We start from the raw sequence: 22,063 nt of genomic DNA, 5'->3' as shown, positions 1-22,063 counted from the left end.
AAATTGCACTAAAAAAATCTGCGCAATAGCGAAAGGTGAACCGCGTTATAGTGAGGGACCGCTGTATAGATTTTCATACTGTATCAGCAAGTCGATCAGCTGTTCCTTAAATAAGTCTCATAAAAAAATACTAGTAGGGATGAGAAAAGTGGAGGGGCAGAGCAGGAGAGAGCAACAGGGAAGCTGTACAGCAGACCCATCATCATCATCAGAATCAGACGTATTTAAAAATCCCAGACTGGGAAATGTCAGTGTTACAGAAGCATTATAGAATGGCAAAGAGAGAAAAAGAGTAAAATTAAACTGTAAAATGCAAAAATATTATATACAGAACACACTTACCTGATAAAGGTAAAAAACAAATATGGTGTCAAAGCCCTCAACCACAGTTTAAAAGAAAAAGTCCTGGAGGAAACTGATAGAACTTATTACTCAAACACATGGTCTGTTCTACATGCTTACTCTGTCATTTCAAGAGCAAATAAAATAATAAAACTATTGCACCATATTCCATGTGTATCAAATATGTAAACCTGCATAAATGTTGTCCTGGGGAAAAAAAAAATAAAAAAAATAAAAAAAAGAAGCTTGTAGCGTTCAGTCCCAGCTATTGCAGACTATATAAATACACTGATGCTCAACATAGGCATTAGTAACCCACAACTCCTCATTAGTGACAAGTGGATTCTAGTACTTAACACACTCTACGGCATGGGGATTAACAATTGAGAATTATGGGATAACACTAACAGCTCATTGAGAGCTCGAGTGAGACAATCCGGAGTCTCCCAAACAACTGCATAGCTTTAAATGACTACTATGACTTAACCAGAGCCAAAACCTCTCATTCAGCTCAGCGGGTGTCCAGTGTTAAACCAGCTTTCTAAATCATTATGTAATCATAAAGCTCAGCGTGAGGCATCTATGCTCCAAGTGGCCTGACATCTGATGTCTGCCAATCAAACCACTGATCTGAGACACCCACTTTAAATTTACCACCAGTCCAATATCAGCCTTTCCTAAACCAAACAGAGAAAAGAAAAAAATAAAAATAAAAGTGACATTCATCTTAAGTTCTTCATAATGTATGTAAAAGTCACCTACACAGGGTCAATCTAGTTCTGCAACATCAATGCCAGCAAGTCAACTCATCAAGATGCAGAATAAATGTAACTTTGTTTTAATCAGTGCTCTCTGCAACATGCAGCCTAATCCAATCGGTGATGGAAGTGCACAGAGATTAGCCCTATTAACATAGTGAATGAGAGCTATTCAAAGCTTCCTCTGCAACATGACTCACATAGACACAAACAGAAAATATGTCCCCTAACAAATGAAAAAGAATGTTAGAAATTGTTAAAAGTGAATACAAGAAAAGATACAGGATAATAAAGACTGATCAGATTCAGCTGGTCTTCCACACATAGGAAGGCTACTACTAGTATGAAGAGATATTTTGTTTTTAAAGGAAAGTATGAATATGGGCCATGTCACATTTATTTGAACTTGGCTGATCTCTGGTCACTATGGACATTCAGCCTTTGCTTTCAGGATTAACCCACTTCACTGAAATGCAGGTTTACATCGTGTTTAATGAATGCAGCATAACCTACAGAATAATCAAATCACTTTAGGTTATGCTGTGTTCACTGTGTAAGTTAATTACACAGATCTGAGAAAATGAGAAAAAAAATTATTAGAGACGTTAGGCATGTTGTGTTTTCAATAATAATTCAACAGCATTCACTGCAGGTGCCAAGCTTCCACAGCACACTTTCAACACTAGATCAGGACTGGCTTTAAAAGTGGTGATGTGACTCTGCAAACAGCTCTTCATTTGTCAAACTCCATATTTTAAGTCCAACTAAAACAACACCAAAGAACACGACTGCAAAATATTTTTGCTTCAAAACGTCTTACTTTTTTTTTTCTAAATCATGTAGAACATTACTGCTTAATTTTGCTGCCCTGTCAAAAACATGGCAAAGTTGAAGGATAGAATGGTGTAAATAGCTTATTGATCCAATATTACTAGAACATAAAAGAAAATTGGTGTGAGAACTAGTCTTGATAAGTGAAAGTATATTACTCATATGAAAGAGAAGCATCACAAAACAATGAGAGTTGATGTTACAGAAAACGAAAATATCCTAACATTACACACTGCATTTAACACTTCAATGACTGTTAGTGGTGCTCAAATATACAAATATACATCTTTTTGTTTTCAATCTGGTCTTCATCAGCAAGTAACCTCATGGGGAGCAGGTTGCCCCAAGCTCTGTGTACACACTGGGACCCTGTGCACACACACACACACACATAAAACAGTTAAAGCTGACCCAGAAGAAAGGCCAGCTTCAAGGTTTTACAAGCCCCAGCTGATGCCCCAATGCGAGTCAGACAAGGCGCAAAGGAGCTGTCTGCAAGTAGAGGATTTCTTTCATTTATATAGACAGATGTACATTCAAAATAGCAAAAATGCATGTTACTATGGAAACACTATGTTAAGTCAGCAAATGAGGAGGATGGTTCCAACAGTCTATCAGAGATAAGCAGTGTCCTGCACAGGATTTTCCATCCCCTCACTGTGCTTTGTGTCTGGCTGCTTACACAGGCCTGCATGGATTATTTTGTCAGGCCGCAAGCAGGAAAAGCAGACGCACATAATTTACTAGCCAGCCTGCAGAGGGAAGGCCTGTTCTACAATACCGCTGGTTACCAAGGTAACAAAAGGAAGAAAGATGGGGGAGAGCAAGTGAGCTAATGGGTGTTCATCCCATCCTTTGTGAAGTGCTTTAAGTGAAACTGTGAGATACAGGATCTCACTGCAACATAAAGAGAGGTCCTGTACTTCACATCACTGTCACATTTTGTGGTGGGGTAAAGACTTAAAATAAAATCTCTGTGTTTTTAAGCTCAGTCAATAACAAGGTCAAACAAAGTGTTGGGCAGCCATTGTCAAAATCACAAAATTAATACCAGCAGTGGAATAATTGCTTCATACTTGCACAAAGTAACATTCCCCATTCTCTCATTTTGCAAACACTAACAATGAAGTAATGTTTTCAGCAACCTTAATTAAAATATCCAGAGGATGAAGTAAGGGAGAGCTTTGAGTTTGGATTTAGTATAAGCACCACTTGCTTGCAAATTAAACACTTAAATGAACACATCACAAAATCATGGTGTGTCTGCCCAGCTATACAGGCTAACACCTACTATGCTAAAGTAGACAAACAGCCACTGATGCTCAGCCAAACTTTACCAGGTCGAGAGCAGTCTCCAGAGTACTGATGGTGAAAGTTTATACACGCAGACATAAATAGACTGGTGAGTGGAAATATTTGGAGCCCAAAAATCTCATATTAAGTAACAACTCAGGATAAATAGCTGGACACATCTGTCCGTCTAAATGTGCAAACATGGCTTTTGGAGAAAGAAAAAAATATATAGTTTTATATTTTTTAACAGTTTACTTATGTAATTACCAAAATAACTACAGCTTCAAGATTTACAATAAGTACCTGATGCCATGAATGAAAGTCAGTTATCAGCAATGAAAAATGATTATCTATCACCTACCGAGTATTTACACCATGAAACACAAGTATACACGCGTGAGGACTTTGTCTTTTAAAAAGTACTGTCAAAAGCATTATTCAGGACCAGTCTTACAATAAAAACGACATGTGAAAACATGTATTTTCTGGAATTATTAATTCCATTAAGAGATGGCCACTAATAAGTGGTGTCTTGTTTAGAAAGCACAGAGGCTGAGGTTAAATCTGGCTTAAACTCTCAGAGACAGGCTACTTGCAACACACCATAACAAAATAACATTCACATCCACTCTCAAATCACAGCCCCACCTGCAATATGAGCCCTCACTGACGTTGCATGACAGTCAAATTACAGCTTTTTAATTTGAATAGAAATGATAAGGGTACAGCCAAATGATCTGGAGCCTGCTTCACCAAGTCAAGCAGTAAAGAATGTTTAAATCTGTTATGCAAAGTTTAGAAAAGTGAAAAATCTGGTGGGGGTAAATTTCAGCTCAATCCAAAACTTACACATAGCTGACATAGTAGCATCTTCTAAGTGTCTTCAAAAGCCTGTTGAAGAGACTGACGGCAATACCAGATAAGGATAAAAGCATCACCTAGTTCCACTGATTTCACAATACCAAGATAACATCAGAAGAGGGCAGAGCTAGTGATGTTACGGGGAATGAACAATGATGTTGTTGTGGCCTGATTTCCGTCTTCACTGACAAGCGACTTGTGTTACAAGCTAGATTTTGTAGAGAGTACAGAAAAATTAATTCAAATTATACTCTAATAATTTAGTTGTCAAGAGAAGGATCTGGTTATTTTATCAGGAATCTATCAACAAATTTACCCCAAGTTTAGGCACATTCACTCACCATTTTGATAGGCATGCAGGCCAGGTCCTCCGCTGTGACAGGTGTATCGTCACTCTCCACAACATAAATGCCCTTTCGGGACAAAGCCTGGATGACTGACAGGTGGGACTGAAGAGATGCTGCCTGCTCAGTCTTGAGGATGAGGGCACACACGCGGCAGTAAAGTTCACAGGACAGTAGCAGACGAATGACTGGTGGCTTGATGTGTTCTTGGTCATACTGGTCTGTATAGAATGGGTCCCTTAAATCCTCTGGAATATGATCTGTAATGAAGAGATTGATTAAGTAAACCATGAGATGTTCTAAAAGAAGCATGTGCAGTTTAGTATTATTTGGCTAAAATGCAAAACAACTGTTAAGTAGGTATGGCACGATTACTTGATCCCACAATTAATATTGGGATTAAACACCACAATTAGTGGTAAAGATCCCTCAATATTGTCATTCCCTCAACATTTTTTTCAAAAAGGATTAATTCAGATACACATCAGCAGATCAGCGCGGCTTGCGCAAGGAATGAAAACAAGGTTACACAACCTGTGTGTTACTTTGCTTTTGCTCCATGTGAGTTGCAGAAGAGCCGTGGCCGAGTGGGAAATTATGGTAGGTAGAGGAAGAGTTATTCCCTTCAAACAAACCGATTAAGTTTTCTTTCATGGAATTCTTTTGTTATAGAAAAAGAAGTTACCAAAGTGTCATTGTGGAGGATGGCTCGCCAACCTGTAAAGCAGCCATAAAGGAAAAAATACATTGAATAAGTTCCATCATGGTCCTGTAATGGTCAGGCAACATGTCTAGGATGTACCCTGCCTCTCGCCTAGTAGCTGCTGAGATAGGATGCAGCCCCCCACAACCCTGCATTGGATCAAGTATAAACAGAAAAAGGATGGATGGGTGCTTCACCACCTGCAGGATAACCTTCAGCTTTGTACACTTAAGTAAAAGTAAATGTGCAGCAGTTGGGTTAAATGATGTAAATGTTTACCTAACACAACACTGAAACTAAAGGTTGGTGATTCATTTGCAGTCTTATAATTGTGTACAACTTGGGCTGAGTTTACAGCGCAATGTGACAAGCTATTTATACGGAGGTGAAAACCGGAAAAACTCACATTTTTGGCTGGACAATTTCGCTATTCAAGCATGATTGACTTTTACATATGCATTCTCTGAAATAAACAAAGTGTTATAATGTGGTATTTATTTATTGTTTACAAAGCAAAGTCATCCTATTGGAATGTGACATCTTGGTTACTTTCCTTTGTTGTCATATGTTATGCTGGTATCAACACATAGAAATAACTTGGGTGTTCTTGTGACTTTACATATTTACTTTGATAATTGTAAAATCATTATTATTTCCCCAATAATAATTCTATCAAGTAAATCTATAATCATTAAATCACTACTCTAAAGACATACATAGATTCACTTTGCTATGATAAATTCTGAATGTGGAAGAAAAAAAATGTTGGTGCCTGCAAAACACCTGCAACATCAAGATCTGCCTCATACTACAGTTCTGCAGTATAAATAGACAGCAGAAAAGGGCCCACACCAGTTTGAGTTTACTTTTAGTAAACATAGGCTTGTAATTACAAGTCGGCACACTCCCTCAATAGTCAACGGGGCCACAGATCCTTCCTAATCCAAGACCTCAGTCAGAGCAGACTTCTCAGGTGACAGTATGAACTTTGCCAGCAATGACTGAACAATGCTAGGGCCAAAAACAAAACCTAAAAGAAAAACAGTGACCTACATAATTCTTCGTGATTCTGTTGCTTTGGACGAAGTCATTCTCAAAACCAAAAACCACAACCAAATAAAGGCATGGAACAAAGCAGCTGAATTGAAGCAAGAACAAACATAGTTTATATTACAAGGTTAACCACACAAAGAGGCAGTCATCCACAAAACCTGTCCAACAACCAGTGCCACAGAAAATGGTGTGATGACAGAAATACATTTTTGTTATATCTGTGTAGAACTCCGCCTGAACTTCAGTAACAGCAAAAGATGTATGTGTGTGATGTGGTCGTAGTGTCTGCACTGTCTAATGGAATAAAGGGAGACTCTCATCAGCATGCTGGTGTTTATAAAAGTTGGAGAACAGACAGGTAGATTCTTTCAGATAGTTTTGTGAGTAATAATAAAAAATAAGCTGTACAAATAAGGAAACAACTCAGGTGTTGAAAAATATGTAACTCAAGTCTGCAAGTTCCAGAAAATTAAATGCGTGGCACTGCTGCAACTTTCATGAATGGACAAAAGGCCTACTTCAGTTGTTTTTTATGGGAACATTTTAACAGGAAACATTTACTTTGGATTTGCTAAATCAAAGCCAAATTTCCTTTGCTTTACAACTAAATACAGGTGTTTCAAGACTGTTTTCCCTGTGCATAATTCCCAATTTATCAAAACCCTGCTATGCAGAAAGCACTTAAGGGCCTCTGAATTGTTGCATCAAATCACCCTGCTAATGCACAGAAAGTCTGTTGTAAAAATAATTTACATGAATTGAAATGACAAACTTAAAACAAATTAGTCATGCACCTCTTACAACAGAAGCTGCTGATGCTCAGGTGGTCTATTTTCTGTAATCCATAACCATCACTGCATTATAAGCCTTCTCATCAACGTGCCTGCCCCCCTAAACATGGTGGAAATGCCAATTTAGGATGTAGAACAACATTAATCGACTAGGCCAAACACCCATAAGTCTGGGTCATTACTGGAGACCTGTGTCTGGGTAAATAGACAGATTGGGACAGTGGCAGTATTTGTGTACAAAAAACAAAAGGGGTCTTGGCGAGAGGCATCTTCACGTTTGACTTCATTCCGCAGACAATGATGTCATGTGGCAGCTGCCCCCCGCCCGCCTTCCTGCAACCCAGTGCAGACTGAAAAATTTACTAACTGGGATAGGGTGGAGCATTAGAATAGGGCCTCACAACAAGAGCCAGAATATACTACAGCTCAGTCAGTCAACCAGGACCAGCACCAGCACAGGCAGGGCACAGCAAGTTTTGTAGTATTGAGTCTGGCTGTCTGTGGCTAAGGCTGGGAGCAGCTCTGGCACATAGAGAGGATAGCAGGACAGCATGTACACAAATACAAACATGTACAATCAAAGACCCAAAAACAAAGCCTAATTTATTGTATCCCTTTGGGAGAAAGATAACTGTAGCTGCACCACTAAAGCTGTGGGCTAAAGTTCATAAGCAGTGCATCATTTTGTCTGTACCAAGATGTCTTTTCCATCTCTCAGCCTGCATCATTAGCTAGGGCTTACATTGATTGACAGCTACATGACCAAGCAAATTCCTCTGTATAAGCTCAGAGAAATAATAAAAACAAAAAGAAAGTAGCCCTAATGATGCTTTGAGGAAAACACTGGGCACAAAACAAATGCAGAGGAGGCAGTAGCTTTCTATCCATTAACTGGATTACCATTAAAACTCCAATCTTATTGTCATTTGTTAACAGTGAATGCTTCAGTGACATTAAGAAATCTGTGTAATGACCACAGATATGAAAGAAACCACAGGATACAAAAGGAGGCTTGTATGAGGCTGTGTAATAATGCCAGATTTAACCAGAGACCACACTGATGCAACAGACATCCTGAATACCAGGACTTAGGCATCAGAGAGCTGACTCAGCTCAGTCAATTCAACAAGACACCTTGCAGCGCATGGTAAACTAACATTAGGAGAAAGAGATTTCCACATATTTTCCTCATGGGGAATATACATAACTGATCACAGAAAAGCAGGCAGTAAACTAATAATTCATATAATCTTGAAAATGTTCTGATTTAAATAAACAAGGTCTAAACCCCCAAGAGAGCCTAATAATAAGTTAAATCAACATCCCTACAGATCAATGGGCAGCTGTAGCTCAAGAATCAACAGCAGTCTGCCAACCAGAAAGTTGGTGGATCAATTCCGGACTTTCCCTGACAATACGCTGAACATGGGCAAGACACTGAACCCCACGTTGCCTCCTGATGTGTCTATTGGGGTATGAATGCCAGTGATAGTAGAAAGCACTTGGTATGTAACAAGAGAAGTGCTGTATGATTGTGTGAATGGTGAATGTGACATGTTGTGTAAAAGTGCTTTGAGTGGTCAACCTGACTAGAAAAGTGCTATATAAGCATAGTCCATTTACCAGTATTGTCATGGTTCATTAACCATGAAGTTATGGTTAAACTGTATTAAACGTCTAGTAAATATCATTATTATTATACGAGTAACTAGATTTACTCAGTTTATTAAAGCTGATTACAGAACAAATGCAGTCATGGTGCTAAGTTTTCTAAGTGTGATAATTATACAGCCATACCAAGGTTGTCTTGAATTTCATATAGTGCATCTCCTCCCTGAATTTTATTCCACTCAACTATTACACAAACAACATAGAAAATATGGCCTAAAGGCCCACTTACTAATGCTGATACAATCATCAAGGAGTGTGAGTGGTTGGCAGTGTAGATCAGTGTTTTCCATGCTCTTAGAACAGTCTAACAAATATAGCCTGATCCTCAGTGCCTGTCGCTCAGCCTAAACTGGGCTCAATCTCACTGACCATTCAACAAGAATGGAAAGATCTGGCAAGTCAGTGAGGGAGGCGTGAGCTGCCAAGAGCCATGGAGGAATTACAGTAGGGTAAAGTGCACACAATCAGAAATATTTCTCTTGGGTGTTTGCTGTCAAAGTTTGTCATCAGAGGCACAGCACAATTTGCTGACTATCACTGTATGAAGAACTGTAGCTCCGACAATAACATACATACTGATGTGAATATGAAGAAAAAAAAAAAATCTCTAAATTCCAAAACTGCCCCAGTCTTTGTTAGTTTCTAAGTACATAGTTTGTGTAGGATAAATGCTAATTAAATTACTTACCAATGCCATAGGCTTTGGCAAACAGCCACCGCAGGTTGGCAGCTATTTTTGCTCGGGCAGAGTCGTACATCTCCAAAGGTACAACGTCCATAGTGCCTTCCGAGGCCCCTGCCAAATCCAATTTTCTTCTGGTACTGTCCCCGCCAGCACACAAGTCAACATCCATCCTTCAAAAGATGAAAATGCTGTTCAAAGTCAAAATTATACAGAAGTTGTTGGTAATTGAGGAGCACAGTGAAATGATAGATTTGAGCCATCTATAATCTGCCAAGTTGCAAATGCCCATTAAAATAGCTTGTGAGTGTCTGGATGTTTTATTAAAGGGGGTTCAATGAATAACCAAACTAGAGTTTCAGTAAGTCAGATCCTTGTTCAGTTTCTGGAAAAACAGTGTTTTCAGTGTCGCTCTTTAACGTGAGTTTAGTGAGCACATGGGTTTGAATTTGTTGTTTAAGACAAATGGCATTTTTGCAGATATTTCTCATAACTGCATTATGGAGACAGTGTCTTTGCAAGACCTGCCAGTAAAATAAACAGTGAAGCTATTGTTGAGTAAAAACTCTCCTGGATGTTGTTTCTGGTAATTATTTGTATTGTGGAAAGCACATGATGTGCAGTACTAGCCCACAAAAGAAATATAATATTTGGTGTTGGTCTAACAGTCAAGATTAACTATTTAGATTTAAGATAAGCTCTTTTGTTTGTTTTTACATGTGGATGACAGAAAATCTGATGAATTGTAATCATAGTTGATCAAGCAAACTATTCACAACAACAGGACAACCTAAAACTGTTCAACAATATCATATAAAAACAACTAGACAATTGTTTGCCATTTCAGTGACCTCTTTTAAATTATTAAATCATTCTGTGCCCTGTCACTTCTAATTCTTGCCAGCAGTTTTCTTGTGTTACTATTCATAAATGTTACAAGTTTGTCTTGAAAGGTTCAATGCATTTATGAGCTAAGTACACTTATAATATCTTTTCAACAAGCAAAGTAGCCCGTGTCTTACATTAGTCTTGTGTTTCTCATAGTCTACATTAAGTTCAGACTTTCAGTTTTAATTTTACATTCAGGCTCATTTTTTGTTGTAAATTTACGTTTTCTTAAAAATTAACAACAGGATCAATTCCAGAGCACAATTTCTACATTCAATAAGAATAAAGAAGAGACCGAAAGTAAGTGCAGTTACCTGCTAACCAAGGCCACAATCATACAATCCTGAAGCGCTGTTGCTCTTGATTATCCAGACAAAACTGAAGCCAGGTTTTCTATTATTCGCTTTACTTATAGTAATACAAACCTGTAGCATTACCTAAACAATATCACTTTCCCATCATATTAATGTTAACGGCCTAATACTGGCTTACTAGAGCAAGTTGGGTAATTGCTAGATGAAATGCAATTTAGCGACTGTGCGCTGGTGTAACTAAATCTCATGTACTAAGGAAAAACCGTTAGCCCAAACGGAACATTTCCCTTAAATTGGGTTAGATATGAGGCCGTGCATGCAAATGAATAGAAGCTAACTAACGCCGACTAACCGTTAGCTTGCTAATGTGTACTGTACACCAGCTCCACTGCATTCACTGGAACCGTGGATGACGTTAGCCAGTTGGCAAAACATTACCTTGAAAGGTGTGGTGTATTTCCAAGTCACCCTTTTGTCCCGTCGGGGTAAACCACTTATCCAAGGACCAGCCCCGTTGTTGTCCGCTTGTCCGCTGTGTACAAAATACACCAGCCAAAGCGACACATCATAGCCAGCTAATCATGCTAGCAGGGAGGCGACTCTGAGGTCTCCTCCTAGCAACAGAACCCGATTTGCGGCCTGTGTGACAACCGCTCAACAGCAGTGTTTATAAGGTGGAACAAACGCCAGGCAAAAATGAGGTGAGCTCTCCAATGAAAAAGCACGACGCGCAGGGGCTCCTCTGTTCAAATGTATATCTCTGTATTACATGCTTCATGTTAAATAATAGAGACACACATTTCCTTGCGACTCGGGCTAAGCTGCGAAGATCAGCAGCGTATTCGCGCTCTGCCCAATTTTCATCCCAGTCTTCCTAAATGACTCCACTGCGCAGGCGTGATTACCTTCCAATCTGTTAATAGTAACAGTGGTAACAGCAGTGAATGTTAGTAACTCGACCTTCTGCTGATATTTCCATTATTGTAATTTTTTAATAGTTATGTCATGTCCGATTTTTTTAAAACTAACATTATTTTAGAAACAGTCAGGGAAATACTAGAAATCTTATTTTTCTCGGGAATGGTCAACACAGAAATGTCTTGCCATTTTCTCTTAACAACATTGACATCTAGTGGTGAAATGTGGTATAAAACAATTATGCTTTGGTACGGTAATGTGATAATTGTGTGATACATAATTCTTTAATTGATATTATAATGTACAGCATGATATTTATTTATAACATTATAATGGTAACAGGCAGAATTCTGGCAATACTAGTCAGGAAATTAACTAACTGAAATACTTTAAATGTGCTAAGAGCTCACCTTTAAACACAAACTGGAGAATCAAATGAAAATGTACTTATTTCACAGCAGACATTTTAACGTCTCAGGGCCATAGGCTGCATCCTTCTTTTGTGGACAACTGCTCATCATAATGGCTCTGTACATGTATGTATACAAAAACAGAAAAACTGGATACTTGGAGCCTGTGTGGCCCATTGCCAAGACTAAAAGACAAATTACCTTCTGGAAATCCGCTAGATGTGATTAAAACACACTATTTGCAACTGGGACCATATCAGAGACCAACAGGCTGATGTCAGCTACAGCAACAGGGATCATAAAGGTGGTTGGTTATAAACAATACAAGACAGTATTCCCTATGAAGAAGGTTAGAGGCTAAGACAAGGTATCATGGAAAGAAGTTAGTCAGCTGTCAGAACAGCAGAAAGGTAATAAAGAAAGACCTTCCTAGAAAATACCTGAGGCTCTGGAAACTTCCAAAGATTCACAGGTCTGGCAACCTGCCTGAAAAAATACACTCGAGAGCAGAAGCCAGGATGATAAACATGAATATAAATGTATGCATCCTATTCATACAAAAACACAAATATACTTTAATAAAACTGTATTTTGTAAAAAAAAAAAAAAAATGTTAATGTTGACAACCGTTATGAGATCTCTTATCTTACTGAATACTCTCAACCAAAAAGAAAGAAAGAAAATCTGAGCTAGTGGTGTCACAGAGCTTTTATTACCAATTATTTGCCCAGTTAGAACATTTTAGATGATTAAATTATCATATTTATCTTTCTCTTTCAATGCTGCACATTTTTCTCACCTATTTCCAGCTCAGAGGCAGCAGCAATGCTTGGTTCATATAGTGAGATTATTTTTCCAAAAGCAGTCCTACTGTGAACTGACTTTACTTTTAATAAGATAACTCTTATAATTAAAGTAATTGCCAAGTAGTTGTGCTGGAAGTGAAGTATTTGGATGAGGTTTTAGCAGCTATTTAGTGAAAAATGGCTAAATTTAAAGCCATAAATTACTGCACTGCTTAGACTTCATGCAGTTTTGTTACTCACTCTAGTTTGCTGTTCCAAGTGTTCCCACATACTGGATATAATGGGTGTCGATATCCATCAAACTGTGTTCAGTTCATGAAATCTTCTGCAAACCTAAAGAAATTAGACCAAAAAAGTACATACAAGAGGAGAGGATAGAGTTGAGCAAACATTTTACTATTTTAGAACATATTTACTTGTTTTTAATCAGCCCTGGTCCAGTGGTCCTGAACACAACAAATGTAAAGATGAATGTGTAACGGTGTGCAGTGTGTGATAAATAAAAACATCTTTTTCTTATATGTGCACCACAGTAATTTTAGTAAACTTTTAGAAAAAAAAGGCCCAACAGACCTGAAAACTGCATTAGGGTTAAAAAGAAATTAGCAGGCACAAATATAAAGTTAAGCACATTTTAGTATTGAAGCCCCTAAATATAATTCATGTGTTTTGATATACTTGTCTTGAGCTCCCAAATGCCTTTGCCACAACAACTCCGAGTTCAAACAGAATCCAAAGAACACAGCGACAAAAAATAACTTTAATGTGAGAGTGATTTTGATGCCAGTAGCCCATGGGGCCGTTTGAACAAACGGTGAGTATATTGCATAGGTTGTTGATCTGGGATAGTCCTGCATGACAGCAGAGTGAAAATAATCTGTGACTTTCAGTTCCTGCTGGCTGTTTTGAAAGAATTCTGCATTTCCGGTGGGTGTTTTCCATTGAGTGTCCAACCTCCCAAAGTTTGATTCACAATATTACGATGAAGGTCCACTGAAGTGCAGCGAGGCTTCCAGAGATGTTTCGAACTCCTTCCTTGTTCAAACACATCGCACCATTTAACATCCCAATGTAACCCACCAAGTCCATGATCTAATAAGCAAAACTTTATAATGGTTTGTAAAAACAACATTTGAAGCATTTACTTTTTTTCACATTTGAAGATCAGCTTCAAGGTTTGCTAAAAATGTTATAAATAAGATCAAGTTACTAGTTTGGCTTTCAATATAAATAATACAATAAGACATAGTTCGAACACTTCTTTCTAAAAACATTTAAATATTTTCAAATATTGCATTTACGAAACCATATCTTCTCGTGGTGCTCTTCTTCATAAGCAAAGTTCTACACAGTTTAGTTAAAGCCGTTTTCAAATGAGCTGAACAGGGGTTTGCTGTGACAACAGGTTAAGAAAAAAACAATCTCAGCCTCCCTGAGCAGAAAGTCACAATAATACTACATTTTAAATATTGAATAAAAACACTCAAAAGCTTGGCAAAACACACCACCCTCCATATTGTTTTTAAATCTTGGTACAACTAGTAGAGGCAAAGTTTCCCATCTTGCAGTCAGAGACTCAATGTAAAAGGCTAATAATGTATAATAAACTACCCATTTCAGTTCAAACATCTCTAACACGCAGATCAGATATATGTCTTTACAGGTCAACATAAGTCCTGGCTATTGCACAGAAATGTTACTTTTTTTTTCTTTTTTACTGGGTATATAACGACAAGGCAGGAATACAGTGACATTTTGGTTCGGCTATACTTGTATCTCAGCTTCTGTTATTTCTTTGTGTGTATACAGATGCTTACACCTCAGCAACATGAAGGGAGCATCAATCATTCAAATTCAAAAAAGGCAAACCCTTTATATTAGGATCAGTTTCATTAAACACTCTCCTACAGCCTTTTCCAACAGAATATAGACCCTTCTTTGTCCTTCCTCAGTGCTGCAGTGAGCAGTATTAATAGAGGTGAACAAGTGCTTAATAATAATATGACATTCAAGAGCACATTGACAATACACACACAGGCCTAATAAAACATTTTCTTGTAAAATGATGACTGAGACAAACAGCTTGGAGTTTAAAGTCCCTCTAAAAGGCAAGAAAATGAAATATGTTTAAAGATGACGGCTGTTCTCTTCTTTGAAATGAGAGGTGGGTGACTTACAGTGACCTCACTGGTGTGAACGGAGAGAGGTAACATGTCTGAAAGCTCATTTTCAGAGCTCAACCAATACTTAACTCCTGTTAATAAGTTGCTCCTTTGATGGAAACAAGAAGAAACCCAAAATATGAAAGTGACAGAAATCTTCCACACATTCACTACTGATGAAGTGTAACAATTTAAAGAGACAGACAATATTGTAATTAATATTTAAACATAGTAAATCATACAAAAACAGTTTTCTTTGAAGTGTAAACATTAAATCAATGTCTAATGTCATTTCTGCACATGGAGAAATTATATAAAATAAATCACATCTGTCATACTTATAAATTGTTATCATTTAAATGTAAAAACATATTAAATGTCAATTTATATTATTACTGTAATAATAACGATAACATTGTTTTTTTTATTTAAGTGTTTTTACTGTACTCTTATAAATAGTGTAACATCTGAATTCATTCTTTTGACTCCTCTGGCTTTGTATTTAGGAGGAAAAATAAAAAAGAAAAAACCCTATATTCATGTCTCTGCCACACACACATATCCCAGTATCCCAATATAATCATCCACACACATACAAGCCGTCACAATCACGCAAGGGGGTGGGTTCACCAGAGGGCTCTATGTGCGATTGAGGGTCTGGAAGATTCTGGATATTTGGAGCATGACAGGGCCAGTCTCAGGGTCGTTCATCCACTGGGTGCTGTTTAGTGGATTCTCCAACATGTCTTCAAAAGCTGCAAAAAATAAAAACACAACATGCTCCTAAGACGTATATCTCTGTCATTTCTATCCTTTAACCTAAACTATACAAGGCCACCACCCACGCAGAGCCTGGTTCTGCTGGAGGGTCACCGTGGTCCATTACATACACTGAGATGGTGTAATATGATGTTTTTTAGAATTTTTATGTTTAGGTTTTTTACATTTTTTTTTCCCCCTTTGTGGTTTAAAAGCACAACGCGACACCTAAAAATTGTGTCATTATATTTTCTGAGTTTACTATTCAATCAATCTGTGGATTTAAAACTATTACGGTTGGTAAATGCATTTCTGTAAAGGAAAAATATATCTGTACCCACTCTTGTAGCTCTAGTGCAACACTCATTTAAAATCAGCTTGGGCACATGGATATTGTTTTTTTTCATCAATATCCTTTTAGCTCATATGTTCAACCATTTTTGAAGTTTTCAACTAAATTTGATGAGACTGTACCTAGCAGAGTCTTGGGATTGGTAAGACCCAGCTGGACCACTGGGTTTTCCAGGATGGCTTGGAACAGAGGGCTGTTGGTGTCAATGCCTTTGTCCAGATCTTCCGGAGAAGGTTTCCTGTCTCCTAGCAACCATTCACACTGAAGGAGGGAAAAACAAAACACAGACACCTATTTACCATACTGTTTTTGACAATACATACTGAAGACATGTGAACAAGTAAATGTAAAATCCTATTATTAAGCATTTATTTTCTGTCTTTTAGCTCAGTTTATGTAATGTGTGCTGTACTTCATCTGAGGTTGTTTTTACCTCATTTTAAGACTGCATGTTTTTTATTTTTTTATTTTTTTTATTGTTATGTCCTAATATGTAAAACCATAGAAGTGAAAGAGGCTGTATTTTCTTCTCTAATGGTGGCATTAGTTTGCATGTTTACACTTCTTCTGCTCACGCCCCCCTCAGACAGACTCCAGACAGACATGTGAGAGAAGTTTAATTTAAAATAAACACTGTTGTCATTGTGGCTTGGTAATCACATGGTTGTAAACTTTGCAAGGGAAAGAAACATTAGAAAGACCTGATGTCCTTTTTTCAGGGATAATTTTCCAAGTAAACACAGCAAAAATCACAGTACAGCCTTCTTCTAGTATATTGATCTAATTTGTTATTGGGCATCCCCCAACAGCGGGTATTAATTGTAATAAAACTACTGTAGATGTGTTCACATACCGCAGCATCCTGTTGGTTGTTGTTGACCCTTAGAGCATCAATCACCTCCTTTTCATCAAAGCCCATCTCCATCAATGCAATGACAGCCTGCAGAAACACATTCAGTGTAATTACAATGACACAAACAGCCTCTGTGAGGCCATGCAAGAATGATGAGTGCAACAGTGAGCAGGGGAAAAAAGTAAATTCCTACAAAGCAATGAAAAGAATGAATGTATGTGCTTTGAGATTAATTGAAAATATATGTGCAGTAGATAAAACCACCCACCCTCGAATCTGGTCTGAACTCCCTTTTCCTGCGGATCCTCTTGAAGATCTCTGTGAGTTCATCTTGCCTGCTGCTCTCGTCTGTGCTCGACTGGCTGGAGAGGCTGCGGTGGAGGTTCGAGCTGGAGGCTGAACCTGAGGCTGAAGCTGAAGCTGAAGCTGAAGGGCCTGGTGAGGCAGCTGCTGATGCTCCCGCTGCCCCAGAACAGTCTTGTCCTGGTAGCGGCGTGTCTACGGAGGGGTCATCCACATGCTCGATCAGCCACTCCATAGCCTGGGTTACTGACATGCTATAAGAAGACAGGATGAGGAGAGGAAAAAATAAACATGTTCAGTGCATGCAAGGGTTTCAAGAATAAATTAAACTAGTCAAGACAATAACACAAGAACAACTTGTTTGCATCAGTTTAGTAAAAGTTAAAAAAGGGATCACTTTAAATTATTCAAACTGCAATAATAATAAAAGAAGAAAATTAATAATTTTTTTTAGGCTTACTGGCTCAATCTCAGAGCTTTGATTGCTCTGCTTTCAGGGAAACCCATCTCAGTAAGCTGCTGTAGGGCTGTTTCATCCACTCGGTCTTCATCATCTTCATCCAACATTGCTATGACAAACAAAACCATCAACTGGTTAAATTAAGGCTAGGCAATAAAAACACAACAACAACCATTAGAATCATTTTCCAGACGCAACATGTCTCAGTATGGCTCTAAAAATTAAAAAATGCATTTAAATAGATTCACAGTATTTTTATTTATTCATTTTTTAAATCAAATGCAGTCTGTGATTTTATAACTACTAACTGTTTAAATGCATCTTTACTTCGTGCCTTAGTATTCCAGATTGCACCTACAGATTCACTGATTAGGTCTGTGGTGTGAATGTATTTCTCCTATAAAGCTTAACCAACTCGAACCTGGTCAAGCACCATCCAAGATAATATGAGGTCAAAAGCACAGGTGGAAACAGAATATACTCAACAGAATATAACCATCCTGACAAAGCGATATAGGGTAAGCACTGAAGGAATTGTCCACTTTACCGTTGGCCTTTTTGAAGAGTTCAACAGCATCAGGGTTCAAGGCAAGAAGCTTCTGAGCGACTTCAATAAGAGAAACCAGGATTTTTCTAAGCTCTGTTTGAAACTGAAACATAAGCATGAAAAGACGTTTATATATATTTTTTTTAAAACTACAGCTAAAGTACTTTTTGACAACGTATTTAAATATTTTTAAACGCTGAAATACACCCTATGAGCTAAAGCTACGTCTCAGAAATCCTCACATCTCTGATGTTGTGTTGCGTAACGGTGCGGTCAGTGTGTCGTGTGGACAGGTTGGCTGTAGCTTTTAGGATAGCATCTTTGTCTGGAGCTTTGTTATCTTGTTTCTTCTGTGAAAACCAGAATAAATAACAGGTAATTAACAATATCATTTATGACAAGCACATTTTGTGATTCAGTTTCCACCCAAAAAGATGAGCAAGCTTCTACCTTTTCTTCTGAACTAACATCTGCCATCTTTGGAGGAGTTGGCGGCGGTCTTTTCTTTATAAGAAGCAAAACATCTACAAGAGATACAAAACATCATCAATACATAAATCTTGTTTTAATAATAAGTTTGGATTAAAATCTAAATAACACACTACATACCTTTATCTTTGAGATTTTCATCAGCAACAGTTTTAGTGTCGGTGAGGACTCTTTCTGTAGCAGCATGTATAAGTTTATGATGGGTAAGTGTTTTGGGGTCTTCTAGACTTCCATGTACATACTACAAAATGAGCACAAAATACAACAGCTGAGAGACAAAAAAAACAATGAATAGCACTTATTATTTATATCAAAGTCATTATTATTAGAAAATGTGAAAGAAATTTCAAATAGCTAACATGATTTCTAAGATATCTTCAAATTTGTTTTTTCTTTTTCTTGTTTAAGTTTAAACAGAAAACTTTCAGTTTGCAACAAAACATTTTTAATATTACATTAACAACTTAAATAATATATATCGGTTTAAAGAACAGGAAATGTTTAAAAATGATTTTGTTAGACCCTTCTTTTTGGGATCTTAATTATTATGTTAATTCCCCAGTTTCAATTATGTAAAATGTTTTTACAAAGTCTGGAAGTCATAGATAATAAAGGTATTCTTTCCTTTCTAAGTCAAGTCCTTTGCTGCAGATTTTTTAGCTACTGCGTCTTGAGGTTGAGTTAAGATAATTATTTCAATCACTGCAAAACATTCCACTTATTATCTTATTATTTAGTAAAAACTACAGCTTTGCTTTCACAGTATGTTGTGCGTCATCATGCATCTGTACTGTGATGTGCCGTCCAGTAAGATTTGTGACACTTGGCTGAATATAAGCAGAAAGAACATCTCTGCACGCTTGAGAATTCACCCAGCTGCTTCCGTCTTCTGTCACATCATCAATAAACACTACTGACCCCATGCCACTGAAAGCCGTGCATGCCTATGCCACCACATTGCTTCAACATAATTTACTGATCATGTTGTATACCCTGAATCTGTTCCAAATTCTCTCCACACTTTTTTCTCCTAGTCATTATGGTGCAGGTTGAGCTAAAACTGCCCCCAAAAAATATTTTCAACAAGTGCTTTGACTTTTTAAGATAGTTTTGGGGTTAAGCTGAATCTGGCCTTTTCTATTCTTGAGAATAACTTGTATGAATATATAAAAAAAGATTGAGTCAACCCTATTTGCTCTTGTGGTGTGCTCTATTTAAAGTTGACATGCATTGACAATTTGCTCTTGGAGACAGTGTTCTTCACTTGACTGAATATTGTGATTAGATTTTTTTTTTATACCACAGAAAAGATGCTGGATAATCCTCCACTACAGTCTCCTGCAGGCGTCCAGGTATTTATTGAAATGATGACAAGCTTGATGATGTTTTTAGAATGTGTTGGAGTGTATATGTGGCCACCCCTGGGGTTCCTGCCATCTCACTGAAAATAAATTTTGTTACTGCAGCACAATGATGGCCTGTTTTGTATTAAATTCAACTTCATCATTTTAACCTGCTTAACTGACAAAACGAAAGCAATTGCTTAACCTACATATGTAAATGAAACAATTGTTTAATAACAATACCTCCACATTTAAGCCATCTTCTCTAGATAACTGAAAGTTTAATAGATATAACAACATTACTGTTACTTGTGGCTGAACATTTCTGGAAATAAATTATACAACATTAAAAAAATAAGATAAGATTAATATGTAAGAGGTGTGAGAATAAGTACATTAAGGCTATTTAGACTTTTAATGGCTCAAACTAATAATATATAATCAAAAGAGCAACAGATACATTTTTGTCTATGGCATTATTATACGAAAACCTAACATGACAATCAGTGATTTCTAAATCTAAAAAATATCCTATGTAGTCATAAAGCCAAACATTAAACCACCACTTGAGTTTATGTTAAAGGCCATAGAAGGAGAGGTGAGCTGTATAATAATAGAAAGGCTAAGAAGCAGCATGCCTCTCTGGCGAGCAACTGGGAGCTGAAAAAGACTGTTAGCAAGCTGAAGCTAGAAAGGAGCAGCCAACCTGCTAAATTATAAATAGCAAAGTCTACCCAGTTACTATAAATACAAAGCTAGTGACACTGACACTGACAGTTTACACAGAGGGCAGGGCAAGCTGCAAACACCTCCGGCAGAGGAGTGACAGGACAAAATTAAAAGAGAAAAACCCAAACAAAAACGAGCAAAACACAGACAAACACAAAACCTACATGTTTCAAGCACTTCTCCTTTAGTTTCTCAACAGTGGTGTCTTCCGTGACCTCTTCCAACCATTCCGTGCCGTCCATAGTGCATATGTGTATTTTCAACACTTTCCCGGCAAATATTTTCTCCTCCTGCACGAACATTGCTGCAGTCTTCAGAGTCCCAGTCCAATGACGTTAGCGAGCGGCAGTTGCTATGTGCTCTTCTTGGCAGGCTAGCGTGCTAACGTTAGCATCCAGCTAGCCGTCGTTTGTAAATCCGCCGACAACAGAGCAAGGACGGGCATCGATTAGCAGAGGGGCATTTTGGGGTTCTTGGGTCAGCTGTCGGTGCGGTGCCAACCGAGTAACGTGTTCTGTCCTCGTCGAGTTGTTTATTTTTATCGTTAAGCACACAAACTGCAACCAGCGAATATCCTATTTTTACTGTAACGTTTGAACTCTGAACCACAACTGTACTATTACAGGTGCATTGTGGGAGTTGGAGTTATTTTAGGCTACACGACTTTCCATCGATTAAAAAACCTGAAAAAGTAATCTAAGGGTTTTATAAAATGCATAAAGTATTGCTTAACTATTAACTATCCTCTTTTATAAACTAAAACGGAGTTTGTTTGCATTTATTTGGATCTTCAGTCTTCCTTTGACCTCTTTAACCCACAGGGAAACAAGAGCCCTCAAGATTATAACTATACTCAAAATGTCAGCAGAACTCGTTTGCTATTGTGGCATTTATTTTACTGATTAATAAATTGGCTTATGTTTAAAACTATAGGGCAACTCTGCTTAATGATTCCATTTTAAAATATAATTTATATGCAATATTACAACAATTCTTGCAGAATGCAATGATATACAATTCATTTAAATCATACTTGCAATTTAGAATAGGTCTCAGACAAAAGTTGAAGCTGGAAGATTGTAGTAATGTGCTCATTTAGAATTTGATGCTATAATGACTTTTCCAAAAAAGATATGACAAAGATTTTTAAAGGTAAGAAACACAATTAGGTATAAAAAGAACATTCAATGGAGTTGTTGGGAAAGGTTCACTGTTCATAAAGGTTCATAAAGATTGGGAAATGCTCACTGCTTTGGTTTTCATTAAGTTTATGTCATCTGACCCTGGGATTCCAGAGTGTGAAATGTGTAGAAGTGTTGAGTCCTGGAAATTTGAGAATGATGGGAAAATAGGTCAAGGTCAGGCTCATCAGCACAGGAGTCAAGAACATAGCTGAAGCCT

General features: G+C 37.6%; 2 protein-coding genes across 5 annotated transcripts in view; both read right to left on the bottom strand.

Moving 5' to 3' along the window:
• Positions 1–11,394, bottom strand: part of camsap1b (calmodulin regulated spectrin-associated protein 1b) — a 28,463-nt gene extending 17,069 nt beyond the window's left edge. For 2 of the 4 annotated variants that reach the window (XM_042000615.1, XM_042000618.1), the window contains exons 1-3: positions 10,532–10,819; positions 9,336–9,502; positions 4,427–4,689 (exon numbers count right to left, since the gene is read on the bottom strand). In XM_042000615.1, the coding sequence (XP_041856549.1) occupies positions 4,427–4,689; positions 9,336–9,502; positions 10,532–10,554 (453 nt within the window). In that variant the 5' untranslated portion in view covers positions 10,555–10,819. Of the gene's footprint in view, positions 1–4,426; positions 4,690–9,335; positions 9,503–10,531; positions 10,820–10,969 lie in introns of those variants that run through there. The other 2 variants (XM_042000617.1, XM_042000619.1) reach the window with 2 other exon arrangements.
• A 2,011-nt stretch (positions 11,395–13,405) lies between these two features.
• Positions 13,406–21,260, bottom strand: ubac1 (UBA domain containing 1). The gene is made up of 10 exons (XM_042000427.1): positions 20,827–21,260; positions 18,711–18,831; positions 18,552–18,625; positions 18,344–18,451; positions 18,102–18,204; positions 17,555–17,663; positions 17,060–17,348; positions 16,792–16,878; positions 16,061–16,199; positions 13,406–15,582 (listed from the first exon to the last, which is right to left on the bottom strand). The coding sequence occupies exons 1-10, from the start codon at positions 20,962–20,964 to the stop codon at positions 15,467–15,469; spliced, it is 1,284 nt and encodes a 427-aa protein (XP_041856361.1). The 5' UTR covers positions 20,965–21,260; the 3' UTR covers positions 13,406–15,466.
• Positions 21,261–22,063: the final 803 nt, after the last annotated feature.

This window comes from Melanotaenia boesemani, chromosome 11, assembly GCF_017639745.1.
Source record: "Melanotaenia boesemani isolate fMelBoe1 chromosome 11, fMelBoe1.pri, whole genome shotgun sequence".
Taxonomy (NCBI): domain Eukaryota; kingdom Metazoa; phylum Chordata; class Actinopteri; order Atheriniformes; family Melanotaeniidae; genus Melanotaenia; species Melanotaenia boesemani.
Note: the sequence above shows the minus strand (reverse complement) of the source record. Positions and strands in the feature narration are given on the sequence as shown.

Bases quoted from the DNA above. Each gene is read 5' to 3' on its own strand.
- ubac1 (XM_042000427.1), bottom strand. From the start codon at position 20,964: ATGTTCGTGCAGGAGGAGAAAATATTTGCCGGGAAAGTGTTGAAAATA. The intron at 18,832-20,826 runs GTAGGTTTTGTG...CTCATTTTGTAG, and splicing joins AGGAGAAGTGCTTGAAACAT to TATGTACATGGAAGTCTAGA. The intron at 18,452-18,551 runs GTAGAAGCTTGC...TGGTTTTCACAG, and splicing joins ATGTTAGTTCAGAAGAAAAG to AAGAAACAAGATAACAAAGC.